We start from the raw sequence: 20,540 nt of genomic DNA, 5'->3' as shown, positions 1-20,540 counted from the left end.
GCGGCACAATTGTCAAGGTAGATTAATCCTCCCACACAGTGTCTGCACCTTTTCACCCTCCCCAGCCAAGTGGTGCCTATTGAGTCTTTCCTCGGGGAGGCAGATGTGTTTTTTCATTCTTCAGATCTGTGTCGCCGCACACAGGGACGACCACAACACACAGACAGGCAACGCGCAGCAATTCAAGTCACTTTTATTTATATGGCGCCAGATCATAACGGAAGTTATCTCAGGTCACTTTTCATATAGAATGGGTCAAGACCGCGCTTTTTAAAATATTATTCACAGGGACCCGACGAGGAAAAGAAAGCAGGCAAGCGAGGAAAAACTGCCTTTTAGCAGGTGGAAACCTTGAACAGAACCAGGCTCATGGTGGGCGGCCGTCTGCCTCGACCGGCTGGGTGGAGGGAGAAATGTGGGGTGGTAGCAGTGGGTGTTGAGCAGGGTCACGGGGGCAGTAGCACGACTGCTCCTAGTTAGTCCTAAAGATGAAAGTCTACCGTGTGCTCACTCACCACTTTGCAGTTTGTGTGCATGCATGTTTGCATATGACTGAGAGGAAATGCACACGCACAACTTTTTATATTGGTGATCTGCCAAAAAACAGACACGCTGTTAAAACCACACTTAGTTTAGACAGCAGTAAGCAGAAGCAAAGCCAGGCTGTGGACAAACAGACAACACTGGTTAACAGGCTTCATGTAGTTTTAGTTTCTTATGGGAAATTGTTGCTGATAATGAACACTTGAAGGGTTCTGCCTGCGGCTATTACAGTAATATGCCTATGTTAAAAGACTGAGGCTGTATGTCTCCGGTCAGCAAATGCGAGTTAATAGTTGATACGTCTTTGTGAATGTCTGAGCCACAATCACCTGTTGAAGTGAAAGATGGACGTCCGGCTTTCTAAAAAAAGCTCCAAGCAGCAATTCTCTCTTTACAGCCCAGTGAGTAAGATTCAGTGCTTTATTCTTATACAACCTAGCTGTAAGGGATTTGTCTCTGTTTGTTCATGACAACAAACAATCCACAACATAGCACATAATAAGAAACCTGTAACTCAACACTCCCACCCCATAAAACAGCACATTCATCTGTACATTTCAAATCTATTGCAAAATGGGAATAAAATACCAGGTGCTTTAAAGCTTAAAAACATTATAGCTAATGTTAGCATTGATAGCTGTTCATTTATTTACCGGTTGAGAAAAAACGTTGAGAGTTCAGTATCAAACTTCATTCCTTTACTCACAAAGAGCCGTCTGCAGAGGTGGGAAGCAACACCAATGTTAACTCTTGTCTCTTTCAAGTCTTTTCTTCTGCTGTAGTTAGCGTGTTAACCAGCTAGCCTCACTTTCCCATAGCGACTCACTGTAGCCTCCAATCTGTCCTGAAGGACGTAGCGCTGCTCAGAGGACGTATTGTAACCTCTTGTCTTGTTAATGGAACGATGGCCAAAGCTCTTGTCGAGCCACAATCACCACCACCTGCTCCCGGCAGGAAACCACGTTCAGCGGCAGAGAAAACTTACAAATAGCCCCTTTAAAATACAGCTAAATCCAAAATAGTAATTGGTGCTTTGCATTTGTAAAGTACTGATCCAGAATTGGGAAACCATTTAGGAATTGTGTGGTTCTGCAATATGTACTGTTGAGGAAATTAGATGGCTTAGCTTTGAAGGCCTTGTGTGTTTTTAGTGAGGGGAGAGTTATGAAGAGGGGGCGACGGGGTGCGCGGAGTCCTGTAGTAATTTTAGACTTGTGCATGGGTCTCGTAGTTGTCATGAGATGGGGGTGAGGGTCCAGCTGCTTCCTCTGCTGAGCTGTGGAGCCGCCATACAACACTCTCAATCACAGCTCTGTAGAACTGCAGCATCCTTTTCACAGACACCCCGAACCATTTGAGCTGGTGCAGGAAAAATAAAAGGAGACGGATGAGTAAAGCTGATTTACAGGTCAGCTTTTTCACTGTTTTAATTAGCCTCTCTACGTCTCTCTCCATCCTCCAGATGGACCCGGTGCAGAAAGCTGTCCTCCATCACACCCTCGGCCTCCCTCCCACCGCCAAGAGGAAGCACGTCTCCTGCAGCGTTTGCCAGCTGAGGTTCAACTCACAGGTGAGCAAGTTTTCTTCTGCAGAACAGTTGAAGTTCAAAAGTGACAAGAACTCCTGCCAAAAACACACAGACGCAGATAAACAGGAAAATACCGCAACAACTTTACGACCTCCAAAGGATTTTATTTTGCACTTCACCTGCTCTGGTGTCATAGTCTTCCACATTGTTATAGCTCTGTTACAGCAGTAAAAATAAAAGATATTTAGATGCAAACGTAGCTTAACGAAGCCTAATGACTTTGGTGATCCCTTGGCTTTTTTTTTTTTCTTCTCCTCTTGTCATCAGGTCAACTTTGTTTTCTGAACCAAATACTTGCAAAACTAATGACAGTCCCATCCGCCTCAGTGCTAATTAGATAATGCTAAACCACAGCTGTACCCCAAAGCCATCCCGCATACTGATTATATAGAGTATGTGCCACACGGTAATCGCTCCAGTCGTCATGCTATAATGATTGATACAAAAAATACTCCAGAGATGATTCAACGATTCGAGTGCAACATCAGGTATCCATCAAACTGTAACTTTGGAAGTTAAACTCCACAAATAGTCAGTAAGTTTTTCATAATATCAATTACTTTTTTTTCTCCAAGATCTGTTTGGAGCTGTTTCACCACCATCCACAATTTATGCAGTTCTTTCCAGCTGTGAGCAGCTCCTCCATTTCCTCTGTGTATTTCACTGACGGAGAAAGTGCACATTAACAGCACACCAAAGAAAGAGGCTGTAGTTAGTCTGAATGCTGTCTGCTTTGAGTATAGGCTTCTATATTTTTCTCACTTTTCCAGTGTAAACACTCAAGAACGTGTAGTTATTATATAGTTAGAGTTAGTCTGTAGCATATAATTGGGACACGGATTGTGAACGTGATAGACATGATGAACAACACAGGTAAGCTCTATCTGTGAGTCTGTGGTCTGGTTTTTCAATATGTGCCACCAGTGTGAATGTTAATATAAACAATCACTGCCCAGCTGATCGTTCTCTGTTGTCAATCTGCTGCAGGAATAAACTTAATATAAAATGCCAGAATGTCTTTATCGGTCCCCGTGAGCACAAATTACAAACTGATTGAAAATAAAACTATTCATGAATGTGATGACAGTAATAATGAGCAGGTGCAGAGTTGGCACTACAGGGCTGAAGGAATCGGAAAATGTTTTTGAATGACGAAGTACGAGTTTCGGGCGGAGTAGGAACAACTTCTCAGCTGTTCTAGGAAAAACTGTTTGAATGTGAATAACAGGAAACAGCCTGTGAATAAGCTTTTTAGTCTGAGCTGTAAATTAAGATTCAATCAGATGAATCATTGTGTTGAAACTGATTCGTAGGCAGCAGCAAACATGTTACGAATAAAGTGAATGAGCGATTTTTGTTATGTAGTAGCTATGACATCACGTTGTTACAACACGTCCTCCAACCTGAACAACCACAGAGGTCTGATACCACCCACAGGAGCGTCTCCTGAAACAGCGCCCCCCTACGGCGGCAGGCGTACCAGACCTAGGTTGTCATGGTTACAATAATGACTGTACCGACAATGGCATACCCACATTTGTCGCCATGGTTACCATAATAACGGCCATAGCTTGGTGAGGTTTTGCAAAAGATCTTGATTTGGGTTAAACTTTGTACTTCCTCAACGTTAGAAGATCTTTGTTGTCGTGGTTACAGTAATAACAACGTGGTTGACTTTGTTCACGGATAATCGAAACATCATAAACTGCCACTTTCACATGGGGATCGAACCTCCGCTCTCCTGTGTGTCACAGGACAGTCTCTGTGATTAACACACGTTATCGTAGTAAAAACACACACATGAATAAAGAAATAGGTTCTTAGGCAGATATGCAAATGAACAAACACCGTACTGAGATGATGACATTACAATGCATGAGGAATATGAATAAAATTAAATAAAAGTTGATAGAGATGTTTATAACAAGAGACACTAAACAGGCTGCTGGGTATTTCATTTAATCTCTCCTGTAGCTGAGAGGAAACAGGTGAGTCACAGGAGGATTTAGCTCCGGCACAGAGCTGAAATACAGCACGTGTATTCGGTCTTCTGTAGGTGTCGGCGTTGACTGCAGATCCGGTGACAAAAGGTTGATAGAAATCACACGTTGTCAGCTGCAGTTTCGCTTTTACAACTGCGCCGTTTTGATTTGTCAAATGGAGTAACAGATATTTGAAAAACAGTAAGTGTCACAGAGCTGTAGCTGCTGGGGAAGCAGTTAGCGTGTGAGTTTGATTGATCCAGAGGAGAGAGTCGCATTAAACCATCTGTGAACAATAACTTTTACAAGACAAACTGTGACGTGATACATTAATGTAAGAAATGGCTTTTTTTAACCTCTTGAGCCAAAACTAATTAGGATTAAATCAGATATTAAATGATCCTGTAAGTGTCTTGTTGTTTATGTTTCCACAGTATCTCAAGAAAATGGTTTTGTTTGATATGTAAATGTTGTTGTTGGTCTGAATCATCGCGTTGTTTTCTTGTCATTTACTTCCACAACTGTGATGTTTGGATTGGAGAGGAGGGAAGGTCGAGGAAGAGGATTACAGTTTGGTGATTGTCTGGAAAATCTGCTGCGTTTTTGTTTTTCTCTGGTTAAGTCTTCACACACTTATTTTAATGCTATTCGGGAAGTTGTCGACATAAGAGTTGTTTAGGTGTCAATAACAATATTATTGATAATGCCTGACAATTCTCACTTGGGTTGAAATGTTGCTCTGTTAAATGAAATGTGCTGGGAGCTGTCAGTGCGGCACAGCTCTTGTCTTGTGGACAGGACAGTGTGGAGAGACGGAGAGAAGGGGAATGACTTACAGCCCGGCTGGCCGGGGGTCAGACTGTAGACTCGCCCTCACCACTGAGCTATCGAGACGCCCTGCAGTTTCTCATTATTTCAATACACAAAGTTAACTTATTTCAGTTCCTGGCTGCACAGCAGCCGAGGCAACAGACACTTGTGCTGGTATTAAATAAATATAAACCGACCACACTGGCTCTGGCCTGGAGGACACCCTCCCCCCGAAGTGTCTGGACCAGCGTCTGCTTGCAGTCTAAATGAGCAGTGTAGAGTAGTTAGCAGTAGAAGCAGTGTTGTTCGAACGGCTCAGAAGGTTTCTGTCATTCAACATTGAGTTTCTGTACGACCACTCTCCCACTCGTCGGACTCTGTGGAACACCTGGAGGAAGAGATTGCCCTCTTCACACCCCACTGCCCCTTTTTTTATTTTATCCGCCCAAAATGCAATTAAAAGCTGAGTAAGTGAGAGAGAGAAAGAGACGGAGAGGGTTAAAGCTTTAAAGCTCAGAGCAGCGAGGTGTTGATCAGCTAACAGCGGGTGATAATGAGTGTATTCTGAGTTACCTGCATCTGGGACCTGAACGTGCCGAGGTTACACCCAGATGTGGTCGTTGAGACGTGTTAAATGACCGATTGTTTTCTTTGCAGGATAAAAACAGTTTTAAAATGTCAATGGGAGACATCATTGAGCAATCTGTAGAAATCCCAGAGGTACCATTACCTTAACAATGACCAAACAACACAGGGGATTGAGTTGAGTATGGTGGCTGTTTTGTCTTGAGGTGTTGAATGGTGCCATGTCTGAAAATGGACCTTTTAATGTGAAAGTCTTTTTCTTATTGTAATTCAGGGTCTGCTGCTCTGTGTGCAGTCTTTGCATTCGTCCTAACCCCAAGCTTGAGTCTTGTCTTTATCTCTGTCATCACAACACAGTGTTCGAGTGTTCAAAACAGATTACAGAAAGAAGGCGGCGTTTACAAACTCGCACACACTTCACCACAATACGGTCTAATCAAATGTTTTGCATTAATAGCAGCTCGCTTAATCTGACCGATGGACCGGCAGATGGGTTTCGATTTCCCTCGCGCATAATTTCCATTTTGAAAGTAATCAAAAAATTGTGAAAAGAAAACCGCTGCCACGGCTGCATGTTGTTAAATCAGTGGCATCCCTGAATAGCAGTGTCACTGCTCTTTCATTAAAGGAGTAATCAATCCATTTCTACCACTGAATGTGTCGGTGATTACTAAGGATGAGGTTATTATGTTTTACACGGGGAAATCTATCTCAGTATATGTTTATTGTCCATCAGCTGTTAATTCTAATGCTTCATTACAGAGATAGAGCCAGTGTTTACCTGTCAATCAACAGTTATAAATATAAACACCCTGAAATACCCAGAGGGTGTTTTTTTTTCCTAATTTAATTAAGCCACAGCTTCAGCAGGAGAGTCTTTATTTTCCTGCTGACAGTTTATCATAACGTGAAACTGCAGCTTGGACTGAGATGATGATGCAGGACCTGCCCGTGATGCTCTGCTAAATACTCGTCCACTCGCTGCTCTGCGGGGGAGCAGAGAGTCTCTTTGTAAACAGACTTAATGGCCTGAGATCTTAAAGAGAAGAGGGCTTTTCTGTTTTAAGAGATTTTGAGATGTTTGTGCTTTACTGGATTTCATGTTTACGAGTCCAGATCACAAACTGGACTAAAGTCTGTTGTTGGAGTGAGTCATCGGACAGTCAGGGTACAATTTAATACCTGTTTACAATCCACGCATTTACGCTGCTTTCTGTGCCTCTTTATCTTCACTCATGTTTACGTAAATCGAACCTGTTTCATTTTGAGGCCTGTGGTTTTTCTTTTACGAGCTGATAGTCCAGAGGGGATTACTTGAAACAGACGTGAAGAAATGAGCATGTCTCCTTTTATACAAGGGTTATTTCTACCACAGGGATTTTTCCAAGAATCCATGAAAACAAATACATACATTAAATAAATCACAAAATGGATCATTTTAAATTAATTTAAATTAATTTTGCATCCATTCAGAGGCCGTGGCTGTAAAATATGTGTAAGGACAATAGATTTTCAGGTTTCCTATGTGTGACTGGCAGCACGACCTCTTCCGTTTCCCAAAGAAGTCTATTTGTGACAGCATTTCTTAAATTTCCATCCGGAAAGTTTGTGCCATTGGATCTCTTGAGAAACTGGGAGAACAACTTTTCTCCCCCAACCCAATATCAGTTTTCATTTCTCTCCCAAAACAGTTAAACGGGGTTTAAAAGTTCCCGCCCACACTGACGGCAGCCCCCTTAAATTGAGCACCTGTGGCGCCGCGATCACTGGCTGTGCTGTGACAGAAAAGCTGAACCATGAGGGTCAACAAGGCGATCAAATACTTGCTCTTTGCCTTCAACTTTCTGTTCTTCGTGGGCGGAATCACTATTCTTTGTTTGTTCACGCACATCCAGAGGAACCAAGCGGACTACCGGATCACTGACGAAATTGTCCCGGCCATAAACCTCCTGGTGATCGTCGGCGGCGTGACTCTGATTTTCGGCTTCCTGGGCTGCTGCGGGGCGATCCGGGAGAACCGGTGCCTGCTGGCGCTGTTCTTCCTGGGCCTGCTCTCGATGTTCGTCATGCTGCTCGCCGTGGGCGCGTTGGGAGCCATCACGAGAACGGAAGCCGCCCAGGAGCTCGCGAAGGAGCGCATGAGGCACGTGCTGCCGCTGAGCGAACAACCGAGGGATGTGCGCGAGTCGTTTCAGGAGGTGCAGAAGAACGGCTTCTGCTGTGGGCTCTTCGTTGGATATGTCGATTGGGGAAACTCGACGGTTGTGCCAGACTCTTGCAACTGCACCGACAGCTCCAGGAACTGCACGTTTCTGCGGGACGGACGCAAGGTTTACTCCACGCCGTGCATGACGTACATCATGACGTGGATGGATAGAGTCTCCTACTCGCTCTTGGGAACCGCGATTGGTTTTGGCATCTTGATGATTCTGGGCATGGTTTTCTCGTCGGTCCTGTGTTGCCAGATTGTGGGCAAAAAAGGCAGCATCATTTAAAAGTTTGCTCAGAAGGCCTGAGGTTCACAGGAGTCGACTGAAGGACACTCATGTTTTTGTAGCATTTTTTTCTGAGCTCAGTCTCTTTGTAAATAGTTGCTTACTCTTTTCTACTTGTTTTTACACAGCATGTTTTTGTAAATTTTACCCTTGAACTGCATTTTTGTTTTTTTGTGACAACGAAACTGTCTGCTTTACTTTTTTTGTAAATTTGTTTTCTAAAAATGGAAAATACAGCTTTTACTTCAAATACAGTTTTGCTTTACTTACTTCAAGTATTTCCATTTCATGCCACTTCAGTGATTCTAATGCACAACAATTCAAAGGGAAACATTGTCCGAGGAGATGATCTTATAACATGCACACAGTCAAAGGTTAAAGCGGTTTTGGCTGCATCAGGTCTGTTGTAGGAGCCCAACACATGATTTCAATTTCAGTTTGTTCCACCAAAGAGACTTCTCCCGTCTAAAGCTCTCGGATGGTTTCATTTATATTTTTACAAAAAAAGGAGGAATATAAATATGTGCAGCAGAGCTTCGTTTTATCTTCTCTTTCCCCATTAATCATCTTAAGACTCCTCCTCCACATTTATCTTTGAGCCTTTGGAGAGACCCAACTCTTGGGTTTTGAGCTGCTGGATATTAAGTTAAAACTAGCTCCAGTAAACTGCTACTTAGGCAGTGATGCATCAGATTTAACAATAACAATACATCTCTGACAGTTTCTGTTTTCCTGCAAAACAAGTACTTTTCCTGAGGAGTAGGATGTTGAGCACAGGACTTTTACTGATAACGATATCTGATGAGAAGTCCTCTCTTAGTATACAGACACTGAACTGCAAAACGTCAGTGACAAATACTAAAGATAGATAAATAACAGATAATAAAATGGCACGTACAAGTCATATTAAAATTTAGGAAAATGGCAGATAAGTAATGTTGCACAGTTAATCATTGCATGGATCAATGGAGTATTTTATACTTTGTTGATTTAATGGCTGAAAAAAATAACACAATGTTTCTACTTTGCATCAAACATTTATTCTTAAACGATGAATTCATGCCTGGATGTTTTCTCAGTTCTGAAACAACAACAACAACATAAATCTATGCATTGATTTCTGGTGTGACTATACTGAGGGGGGAAATATAAATATACTGAGAAATGACCAGGTGCTGGTTACAGCCTGGTGCCAGAGGAAGATGTATTTTAAGAATGTGTTCATTTCCATTTGGTTGAGACACCAGTCACAGCACATTTGACTCAGACAATGAATCAGCCTGAGGTGTGGCTCCTTCCCCGTGATACCTGACCCCCCCACACAGACGCAGAGGCTCCCACACCAGGTGTTATGGGTTAAAACAATGGGCCATGGCTCTTCGATGCGACGTGAGATTGTTTGCTTGGGTCATAACTGATCTGCAAGAATGTGTGTGAGTGGGTTTTTGCATATGTATAGGAGTGATGATGTAATAACAACGGGGAATCATTATAAGGCGAATAACCCTTTAGAATCTGCTTTACTATTGGCTTTAATTCTTTTCTATGTTTGCCTAGAAGCCACTGTCATCCTTGTGATACTGCTGCCGACGAAACTCTATATGCACCGTGAATCTGGGTCATAAAGATTTATGACTGGCTAAAAATGGTGCATAAAGTCAGTATTACAAATAAAAGTGGCTCCAACTCCACTCCACGAATAATAAAATTAAAAAAACAGATTAAATCCACAGAGAAAAAGAACTGAGTAAACTATTCCATAAATAAAAATGATTGAAGCTCCATTACATCAATGTTGGGCTTTGGAGATTATTTTATTTGAATATTAAATTAATAAAAAGTTGTTGGAGCCTCGTGAGAGCAGGATTCAATCAACATGTACATAAAGAGCTCTGACACTTGTAAACTTTCCTCCGCGTTCAGCCTGTGGCCTTTTTCTGAGCGAGTCTGACCACCAGAAATGTGACTGTTGTTTATGGAAGAAATTGGTCAGTCTTATTTAAATCACATCTAGTTAATTGAATTATAAAAGCCAGAACAGCATGTTCCTGAACCTCATCCCCCTCCTTGTCTTGATACCTAAAGTTTCCACTTCGCCTTCCCTCCTCCATTTTTCAGACAATGGCCAGTTTGATGTTGTAATTAAATTTCCAAACATGTGATAGTTCAGATGGTTTCTTTTTTTCCTGAGAATTTCCAGATTTCTGGACAAAGCTTTCATTTGTTTTACCGGACCCCCCCTCTCCTCTCCTGCCTTCATGGATTGACTCAAACCACCAACGATAACCTATCTGCATGTAGTATTTAAACTTGAACATGAAACATCAAAATATCATTACTACACCATCCCCTGTGACTCCATCCATCAGCTCATAACAGCGACGACTCTCTCCACCCTGGGGAGGGACGTCAACAGGCTTTTCAAAAGGGCATAACCTCCACGCTGCCGCCGGTGTTCACAGACATCTTTAACATCTCACTAGAGACGTGCCATGTGCTGAACTGCTTCAAATCCTCCACCATCGCACCTGAGCCCAAAAAACCAAGGATCATCTCAAAGCCATCACTGACCCACTCCTGGACCCCCTGCAGTTCACCCACAGAACACTTCATCCTCCAGCACCTGGACTTCCTCAGACTTCCTGTCTGACAGGAAGCAGTAGGTCTCTGACTGCTGGACCATCAGCACCAGATGTCCTCAGTGCTGTGCCCTGTCTCCTCCTGCTCTTCTCCCTGTGCACCAACAGCTGCACCTCCAGTCATCAGTTTGTAAAGCTCCTGAAATTCAGCTAGCAAGTTAGCAGCTAGCTCGTCAGCTACGCCACCAACATTCTGGACCGAATATGTTGCAGAGACACATTGATTCGTTTCCTGGTTCCACTTTTTCGTGGGATCTGCAGAGTTGGTGATCATTCTCAGTGGATTGATGTTTCAGGACGGGCTGCACATCATCATTAACTTCATTGTTAACGTACGCAGCGCGGTAACGTGCAGCTTCATGAAGGCAGAAGAAGAACATTCAACACCCCTCTCTGTGCGTTAACCTTGTCCCGCTGAAGACTCCGTTAATATGAAGACATTAATTACATCTTATGGAAATGTCATGACTTCTATGGATTATTGAAACATGAAATCAATATGTAAAATAGGCAAAAACATTTACTAAGTGAAGTTTATGTCGGAAAGCAGCTCCACAGACACGTGAGATAGTTTCAGTTTTCTTTCTCTAAAATAATATTTGTTCGATCTGGAGGGAGAATTAATCAGATAACTTTTTTTTTTTCAACTTAACAGCAGGGTTACATTTCCAGCATTTATCTGACACTTGTTCCAGTTTTACTCCTAACGCCCGAAGGGATCATCTTGTTCACAGGTTCACGTCTGTTGATGGATACACTGGGATTCAAACTGTGACCTTTTGGTTTTCAGACAGGCTTTCTAAGTCCCACAACAACCCCGCGAGTCTGGCCTGTTTGATGTTTTTCCCCTGCTCACTGAGCACCTGCAAGGAAAACAAATGATTTCCTCCCAAGTTTTAATCATCCCCGTGTCAGACTTGGAGTTCAGGCAATTCCTCCACTTCATTGCTCTAATGAAAGATGAATTATTGCTGTAGTCGCATTAAACACCCATCCATATCACCTTGGTCTCATGACAAAAAAATGAGTTATGTCTTTGGTACCTGGAGAGTGATGAATGCAGGTCAAAATGGATTTGTTTTTGTGCCAGGAAAAGATGTGTACTCTATTTGAAAAAGTGACGCCTCATCCAAAAAATGGTTCCTCGGATGGAGGGAACACATTTAAGGCAATTCAGCAATTTCACAACCTTCGCCAACAAAATTATTAAACAATGAATTTCTGGGAACTTTATTCCCCTCATGTAATCAAACCTCTTTCCTCATCTCGTTCTATTAACTTGTCAAATCCTCTCGTGCACCCTCTCAAGTCATTTTCCAAAGTTCACAATCACAATCAAATAAATTAGACCTATTTAAGTGATAAGCAGCCAAAACAAAATGCTATGAGTGCTTTGTTATGAGATCATGAGCTTATTTTCTTACAATTAAAACTCAAACAGTGGACACTTACTGAAAAGGAACAAAAGGAAACATGAATGATATTTTGCTTGTATTGTAATGCAGAGATAGTACCTGGAGTAGTCTCTTTGTCCCAGCAATCCTTAGTGAATATTCCTACCGTGGCCCATAAATAAAGATGTCTTCTGGGGATGTGTGGTTCGGCGCAATTGCATCCCTCCTGATACCATCGTTCTTGCCACAGGCAATGTGTGCAGGGAGGTGTGCAGAGGTAAACAAGGACAGCTCAAAGTCTTTGCATATGTCCCACTTCTCGCGTGCCTGGGTGAATCTATTGTGAAGGTGAATCTTGGTGGCACTACGTGTTCGGACTTTAAAGCAGACGCCCGCTACATAAATTAAACACCACGGGTCACACGATTTTCCCAATCACGCCGGATCCAGGTATGCTAATTAAAAGCAAAGAGCTTCATATTCAGACTTGAATGGTCATTTCATTACCACTCAAATCAAATCTCAAACAGCTATTCAGGCGCTGGAACCAAGACGGGCTGATTTGGCAAAACTCTGCACTTCTGACATGATTTGACATCAAGTCAGTCAATGTAAAATGTTGCTTTCACCAATATAAAGCCTTTTGGGGAAAAAACAGCACTTCAATTACTTCACCTGGGTATATTACTCACTTTGTAAGAGGAGGCTTTTATTGTTTTCAAATAAAAACTGGCAGAAACAGAATCAAATAATAACAATTTCTGCTGGACTGAAAGACGAATCAACTGGCCCCCCAATAATTATGTTTGGTCTGCTTCATTGACTCTGACTCTGTGTTCCTTTAGTTTTCATATTTCGTTTCATCCTGGCCGTGTGTTCAGCTTTTCCAGCGTTAAATCGAGCCTGTTATTTGTTCTCCTCACAGAGCCAGGCCTTGGCCCACTACAAGGGGACCAAACATGCCAAGAAGCTAAAAGCCCTGGATGCTCCGAAGAGTAAGCTCAAAGGCTCAGTGGTCACCAAGGAAACCACCAACCAGGAGATCGCCAAGGGTATCAACACCTCGCAGGTCCCCAATGGCACCGACAGGAAAGGTTTGTTTTCCTGCTTGCTCCACATTCCTCAACACAGTCTTTGTTTTTTTTTTCTTTATGTAGCTGCTGCTTTCCTGTTGAGAATGAATGTTGGACCTGAACACCCACCCATTTGGCATGTTAAATTTGCTGCACACAGCATGCAATCACTTTAGGAGTTGGATGGACTCTCTGTTGATTATATCAACCCTGTGTTGGCTGTGGCTCTGCCGATGGCTGGCTGCCGGCTCAGCACTCACATAGTGCTTTCACACATGCACTGCAACCCTGAACTTATCTAGACATCACCCGAAGGAGCTGTGAGCTGCGAGAACGCAAATGTCTGAATCACTTGGAGCGGACATTATGAGGACTTTACCGAGCCAGCTTCCATGTACAAAGTCTGTGTAATGTCTGATTGAGGTGACGTGTGAATTGAGCGGAGAATTGGCAGGGAGCGAGCAGACGTGCCGATGACATCTCTGTCATCTCTGTCCTGCCTCCTGTGGCTGAAATGAAAATGGCTTTAAATTCAATTTTTAGAGTCAGCAGATCTTTGCAGGACACACAGGAAGGATGAGTGACGGCCTCAGTGTGCTCTGAACGAAGCGCTCGTCTCGTCAGATCATCTACGGCCACATTCACATTCACATTCACATTCACATTCACATTCACAGACAACAGAAAAAAGTGGCTCACTCATTCAGTTGAATTGGACCACTCCATTAATACAGCATGGGGGCCGATGCGGAGGGCTCGGGCAATGGAACCAAGATGTTGAATCTCATTCGATTTTTTTTCTGCAACGCGATGCAACATTGATCAAATTCTCAATAAACTCCGGTATGTCCAAAACACTACCAGGAGTGACAGCCTCCTCCATCGTTAGCCCCACCCTCAGGAAGTCCCTCCACATGGACATCAGACGCTCTGCCACCCTCCCCAGCTTTTAAAAAACACACAAAACTCATCTTTTTAAAGCTGCATTTCATTTTTAATCAGCTGTCACCGATGCTTTTATATGAGATTATATTTTATCTGTGTAAAGCATCTTTAAATGCCTTTAACAGAGCTGTATTAATATTATTAACAAATACGTGAAAGCACAGTCCTGGTAAATTACATTGTAACATGTAGCTGTATTTCTACCATCTCTGCATTGTAATTATGTTTCTGCATCTGATAAATCTTCAAACGCATTAATCAGTTCCTTGTTGTCTCACTGGCACCTGAAGCATCCAACACAACCTCACGCATTTTTTAAATTTAAATGCAGGGCTGTTTCCGGTCTGAATGCTGCTAACACATCTGAAACTCCTTTATTTCCGATGGCAGAATCAAAGGACGGTTCGTGTCCAACAATTGTTTTAATTTTTGCGGAAACAATCACCCACAAATCACGGGCCACTTTGCGCATCGATTGTCCAGGTGGCGTGGAAGCAGAACGAAGAGAGCTTGAGGGAGAAGTTTCATTCTGAGCGCCACACCACGATTGGCTTTGAGGAGAGGCCGCCTGAAAGTGCGTGCCATCATCCCCATTTGTGTGATTCACTGCAGCGAGATTACAAAGACACGCAAAGGATGTGGAGTTCTTGGAGAGAGATCAGAGAGGCCGTGTGATAACGCCAGGAGGTGGAGGGTGCGATGCCAGACTTCGAGTGTGGCCGCGCAGCGCAGCTATAAAACCTCTGCGACTGTAGACGTGGTTGCTGTTCACCAGCTCATCTGAAGCCAAAAACCCTTGCAACTTATATAAGCATGTGCTCCGAGCCTCATTCCTCCTATATTGAATTTGCCTTTGCATTATCCCATTTTAATTACATTTTTGCTAGTGCACATTGTTGAATGCTGACTCTGTGTAACTTGATATCCATCACGTTGCAGCCAGGTGGCTGTTTGAATCCGGTTATCTCGGCCAGGTGTCTGCCGAAAGAGATCCTTAGTCTCTGCGGAGCCTCCTGTTTGAAAACATGTTGAAAAAAGTAAACAAAAAAACGAGCCGCAACTTCCAGCAACCTGACAGGAACCAGATGCAGATTATTTTAAAATGGTTTTATCTGCAGTGCTTCATAGTGGTTCTGTGGAGGATGACGTCTTTCTGCCCTCTCTGTCTCCTCCGCTGTAATATTCCTGAAGCTGCCTGTTATTATGTCATGAAATTGGCCCCATGAAAGTCTTCCCCTTTAACTGTAACAATACGAGTTTTTTTTTTTTCTTCCTTTTTTTTTTTTTAAAGGAATTGGAAACACATTGAGCCGTCGCACTCTGGGATTAATTTCGCCTCTACCCATGTCTTCTTCCAATGTTCCACGAGTATTTAAATCAGGAGCACATTTCTGGAGCTCATTGTGAACCGTGACCTATTTTGCCGAAGTCTGACCTGTTCACACTTTAAGTTTAGAGGTTGCATGAGGTGAAAACTGCCGTTTTCAACCAGGTGTTCATCTTGTCTTAAAGAGGGTGTTCAGGTTTGGTGATTGTGGCTCATTAATTAACAAAGTTCTTCTACTTTTCTTTGTTAAATAGGCGAGAAAACAGTATTAACAAGTATTTAGATTTATACACTCCTCCTAAAACATGTCATATGTTTGTCTTTATGTGATATTAAGAGCTTTACACTCGGCAGCAGTCTGTCTGGCGTCCCACAGAGTTACCAAGCTGCTATACAAATGTCAAACCGTTAAGTGGAGCAAGTTGCGCTGAAGCTTCCCCTGAGCTAAACTACATCACGGTTTGTCGACATTTACCGTAAGAGCGCTCTCAGCTTTCAGGTGATGTGATGAAACCTCTGGCTGCAAACCTCGGACGTCTCCAGGTCACAAGGGACAGAGGCTGTGACACGAGAGATGCATTTCTTAGACGTGCAACTCCAGTGCATTTCTAACCTGGCACCTTCAAAAGGATCACATATTGTACAGTTTTTGAATGGGACAGGACTCAAATCAAAGAATACTGTTGATTAATATCCATAGTAGGAGAAACACATTTCACAAAGCTAACACAGTTACATATTACATATTACATATTCAATGCACTGAGCTTCTTTTCTCACCCTCTGCTGCTGTTGAGCTCTTCGTTGTTTAAACACAATATATTCACTGTTTATTCTTTATACTACATAAAGGATGTGAACTGCGGGGCGTTCATGTGCTGTGGGAACCTTGAGCAGCCAAGATTCAGAAGTTAACCGTCCAGATTTTCAATGAAAGAAGCTTCACAATATCCTTTTGTTTTTATGATGGTCATGTTTTCTATTAAAAGTCCCATATTTTACATTTTTATGGTGTTTTACTATTAGTTTTGATCTTCATGAGAAGATATATTTGTAGTTTTAAGAACCAATACTGTCTCAGTGTAGTTTTACATCTCCTCTCTCAGGCTTCTCTCTGCAGCTCTAGTAACAACAGGTCGGTGAGCCAATCAGAAGAGAGGAGGCTCTGAGCCTCTCTTCTGATTGGCTGACTGTTTTCGGAGTGATCGAATAAGGTTGGATGGTGGGTCCAGGTGGGCCGTGCTGGGGGCATAGTTGTGGCGACCGTTTTGTTGTGACATCACAAAGTTACAGAAGTCCTGACGGTTCGTTTTAAGACACAGTTTTTGAATATGTCCCTGAACTGCACATTTTGATACTTTCACAGTATTAATATATCACCTAGACCTAATAAATAAAGACACTGACATCTCACTTTCTACAATATGGGATCTGTAAATTATTAATGAGATTGTATGAAAAATCAAACAAATTACAGCACAGACTACATGTTCTATGTTAATGTGATCAATTTCAGTTTTTAGAAAAAAATAATGAATACTGTATTCCACTATAAGCCAGTAGTTATGAGGTGACTAAATTTTCCTGTGGTATCTAACTAACTAACACAAAGCCAGATATGGTGACCCAAGATTTTCAATACTACATTAATATTTAAAACATCATAGAATAAATATTCATCCTGCCTATTTTCACAATAACAGAATTTATTGCTGGACCGTTTTATTTCATTCCAGCACTTTTACTTTCCAAATGTCCTTTTTTTTTCCTAAGTCTGCTTTTATTTTACAGCATCATTTTACCCAAATGTAATTTATTTTATTTTACCACTTGTCATCACAAAGTCTCTATTTGCCAATCAAGACAAACAGGACAGAGCCAGTCAATGTGACTGGCTTTTGGCTCTGTCCTGTTGACCAAATGTCACAATGAAATATGTCCTTATGAAATAAAATGATCACTGAGGAAGAGTTATGTTGTGAAATAAAATCTGACTTTAAAAAAGGGACATTTTGACATAAAAATGGCTGAAATGAAATAAAAATCTGCTGTGAAAAGAAACAGGATGAAATAATACCCTGGGTTTTAAAACTATTTTGGATTGTTTCACAATGTCACGGTCAGGTTATATTTTCTCTTTACATAATTCAATATTTATATATATACTGAAGAGCCGCTTCACTGAGCTACCATTCTAACACAGAGCTGTGGCTCAAGCCTATTGGGTTTTCTCAAATTATTCATATTTGTAGTTTTACCAAAGATCATTTTTACTAAGCATGAAGATTTTTTTGGGGAAGGATAGGTTCCTGTCTGTCTTAAAGCAGCAGCCAGGTGCCCATGTGTGGCTGTACTCAGTCGTCCTGTTCATACGGGACATGCTTCCAATGTTCTTGTTCTGATAACAAAAAAATAATAATTTAATATGAAGTGTGACATAGTTGATTTAAGTGCAAATGTGCAAAAAATTATTGTTCCCCCAGATCACGAAAAGGAAACATGTCGTTGTAAAAAGACAGTAACTTTGGAAGATATCCACTTTGTCGAACTCGCACTGCTCAAGCTTCATAGTAACCTGAGGTAAACGTTGGAATATACATGTTTTAATGCACATAAAGGCACGACAGTGTTGTATTAAGACAGACAGTGAGAATCCTTTAAGTCTGAATCATTTCTTTGTTTGACAGGACTTACTGTAAGTCAGCTGCGTTTTTCCCTAAATGTTAGAGGGGGGAAGAAAAAAAAAGATGGCACCTCACATCAGTGATGTGAGAGTGACGCATGTCCGGCGTGTTGCATCTGTGAAACGAGAAGATGACTCATCGATCTCACTCAGTGTTAAACAACAAGTCAAACCTCTATAAGAGATCTCAGTTTCCAGAGATACCAAACATGTCGGGGAGATGTATATATATCGTCTTTAGGATACATGTCATTAAATAATCTATGATACTGTCAGGCAATGAGGGAGATAAATAAAGATCCTCAATGGAGAAGCTGGTGTGAAGTGGAGTGGGTGTGACGAGCTTAAAGTGTAGATATTTAGCTTTAATCCGAGGCTGTTTGTGTCCATACGGCGTGGACACTGGTATTTGTGGTCTTCTTTATACATAGCTCCTTTAAAACCAGAAGGCTAAACAGTAAAAGGTGGGATTCATTCAGACGCTGACCTCCTCCCACTGTACCGTCACTGAGATACCCATCTGTAATGGGCTCAACACAGCCCTGACATTGAACACGCTCTCAGGCGCTCTGAGAAATTGTAAACACATTGTAGAGAGGGCAGAGAACTCCAACACCTTAAACAACAAGCCGTCATAACCAAACACACAAATGGCCATTAATCATTTCAGTGCCCCTTAAAAACACAGGAGCACATTTCTACACCATCTCACTATCATATCTACAGTGTGCGGGGGCGGCGGTTTGTCACAAGTGGCACCGGGTAATGAATATTAATGTGCTCAGATGTCAGAAGAATTAATTGTCGAGGCGGGTAAATGCTGCATTATCTGCAAGCCTGAAGTATTTGACGGTATATCAGTGACAACAAACTGGCTCTAATGAAAAGCTGAGCTCAGGGAAGAGTAATGGCCGTAGCGAGAGGAGGCAGAAACAACAGGGAGGCAGAGCTCTGTTTGCTTTTGCAGAGTGGGCTTTCAATGGGTTTGTTTCTGCTCTAAAATTCAAAGCGAGAAACGTATTTGGTCTGAGATCGTTAAATTCCAAAGCACAACATACCCGTTGCTGGAAACAATATAATGTGATTGCTTGTTTTCAGAAATACACCTGATGATTGTGGCATTCGAGTGCTGATTTCTAATGCGGGGTCTACAGTGAATTATTATTTTTTTGTTGCTATTATGTGGAAATACGCTGTAAAATATTTAAAACAGAGATTCCTTAATGTTTAGAGAGAGTGAAATTCACATATGTAATTCATAAATTCATATTTTTAATATGCGGGCATGATAAATGTATATTTTCATACATGAATGTACAGTATTCATGTAATACCTCGTTTGAAAGCCTGGAATCTCTCCTTCAACACGGCACTGACCTTTTTCCATATTTTATGACACAGAGATGACAAGATTTATAAATGACAACAGAAGCAAGTTTACATCAATATGAACTCATATGTCATTTGTAGGCACAAAAAGAACTAATCTATAAAATATGAACAAATGGTGGCTCATATTGAAGAGCCTGCTCATGTATGTGCAAAGTAACAATGACAGGAATAAAGGTGGTTGAATTCCACAGTTTCCTTTCCCCTGGTAACCTGCACATCCAAGTCAAAGCTTGTGTAGATGTTTTCAGTGGAGTGACAAATGATTTGACCAATAATGTTTAGTATCACTTACCTCCGTCCACTCCCAGGAGCAAACAAACCAATCAGCATCTTCCTTCAACCAAAAATGTTCAATCGACATACGGGCCTTTTATTTATTCCAGCCATTTTTCTTCCCTGTCAAAACCTCATGTGGAGGTCGAACTGGTCGGGACCTGCAGACAGACTCTGGGCTGCAAAACTGGTGGAATTCCCCTTTAATTCAACAAGTTGAATAAACACTTTTTTATTTTGTTATGAAATGTTTTGAAAATAAAAATGAGGAATTTTAAGATGAATATAAAAATTTAATATTAATAGAACATGTTTCTACATTACATATTAAAGATTAAAATCAGCTGATTTTACAGTGTTGGCAGGTTTTTAAGAATATTATCTAAAGAAAGTGAAAAGAAAAAGACTGCTCGTGTGAAACATGAAAACACTGAACATTTCTTACCCAATGTGATGGAAAAAACTCATTGTGAATGATTTCATAAATCCATCCACAGAGTGGTTTAAGCCGATGTGCAAAGAACATAAGTGCATCGTGTTGGAATGATGAGTAAGAAATCGCGTTATCACACGGTGGACTTAGTGAAATGCACAGAGCATCCATGTTCTTTACTTCACCGTTGAACGCTGTGTGTGTTCTGAGATGGATGAACAGCTGGACACGGCGAGATAGTAAAGATTAGCGGGATGACTCAGCGGCCGCCTGTCAAGTTTTCTTGCGTGTGTGTTTGTGTGTCCTTACCCCGGCGCCGGGGAAAGAGTGGAGGTAGAGCGAGAAAGGCAAAGAGGGAGAGAGAGAAATGCCCAGAGC

The 20,540-nt window shown here is 41.9% G+C and overlaps 1 protein-coding gene across 2 annotated transcripts in view; it reads left to right on the top strand.

The window, feature by feature from the left end:
- znf385d (zinc finger protein 385D) overlaps positions 1-20,540 on the top strand; it is an 89,368-nt gene that overhangs the window by 47,894 nt on the left and 20,934 nt on the right. For both annotated transcript variants that reach the window (XM_022765803.1, XM_022765802.1), the window contains 2 exons: positions 2,006-2,113; positions 12,962-13,130. In XM_022765803.1, the coding sequence (XP_022621524.1) occupies positions 2,006-2,113; positions 12,962-13,130 (277 nt within the window). The remainder of the gene's footprint in view (positions 1-2,005; positions 2,114-12,961; positions 13,131-20,540) is intronic.

This window comes from Seriola dumerili, unplaced genomic scaffold (assembly GCF_002260705.1).
Source record: "Seriola dumerili isolate Sdu_G_001 unplaced genomic scaffold, Sdu_1.0 BDQW01000756.1, whole genome shotgun sequence".
NCBI lineage: Eukaryota > Metazoa > Chordata > Actinopteri > Carangiformes > Carangidae > Seriola > Seriola dumerili.
Note: the sequence above shows the minus strand (reverse complement) of the source record. Positions and strands in the feature narration are given on the sequence as shown.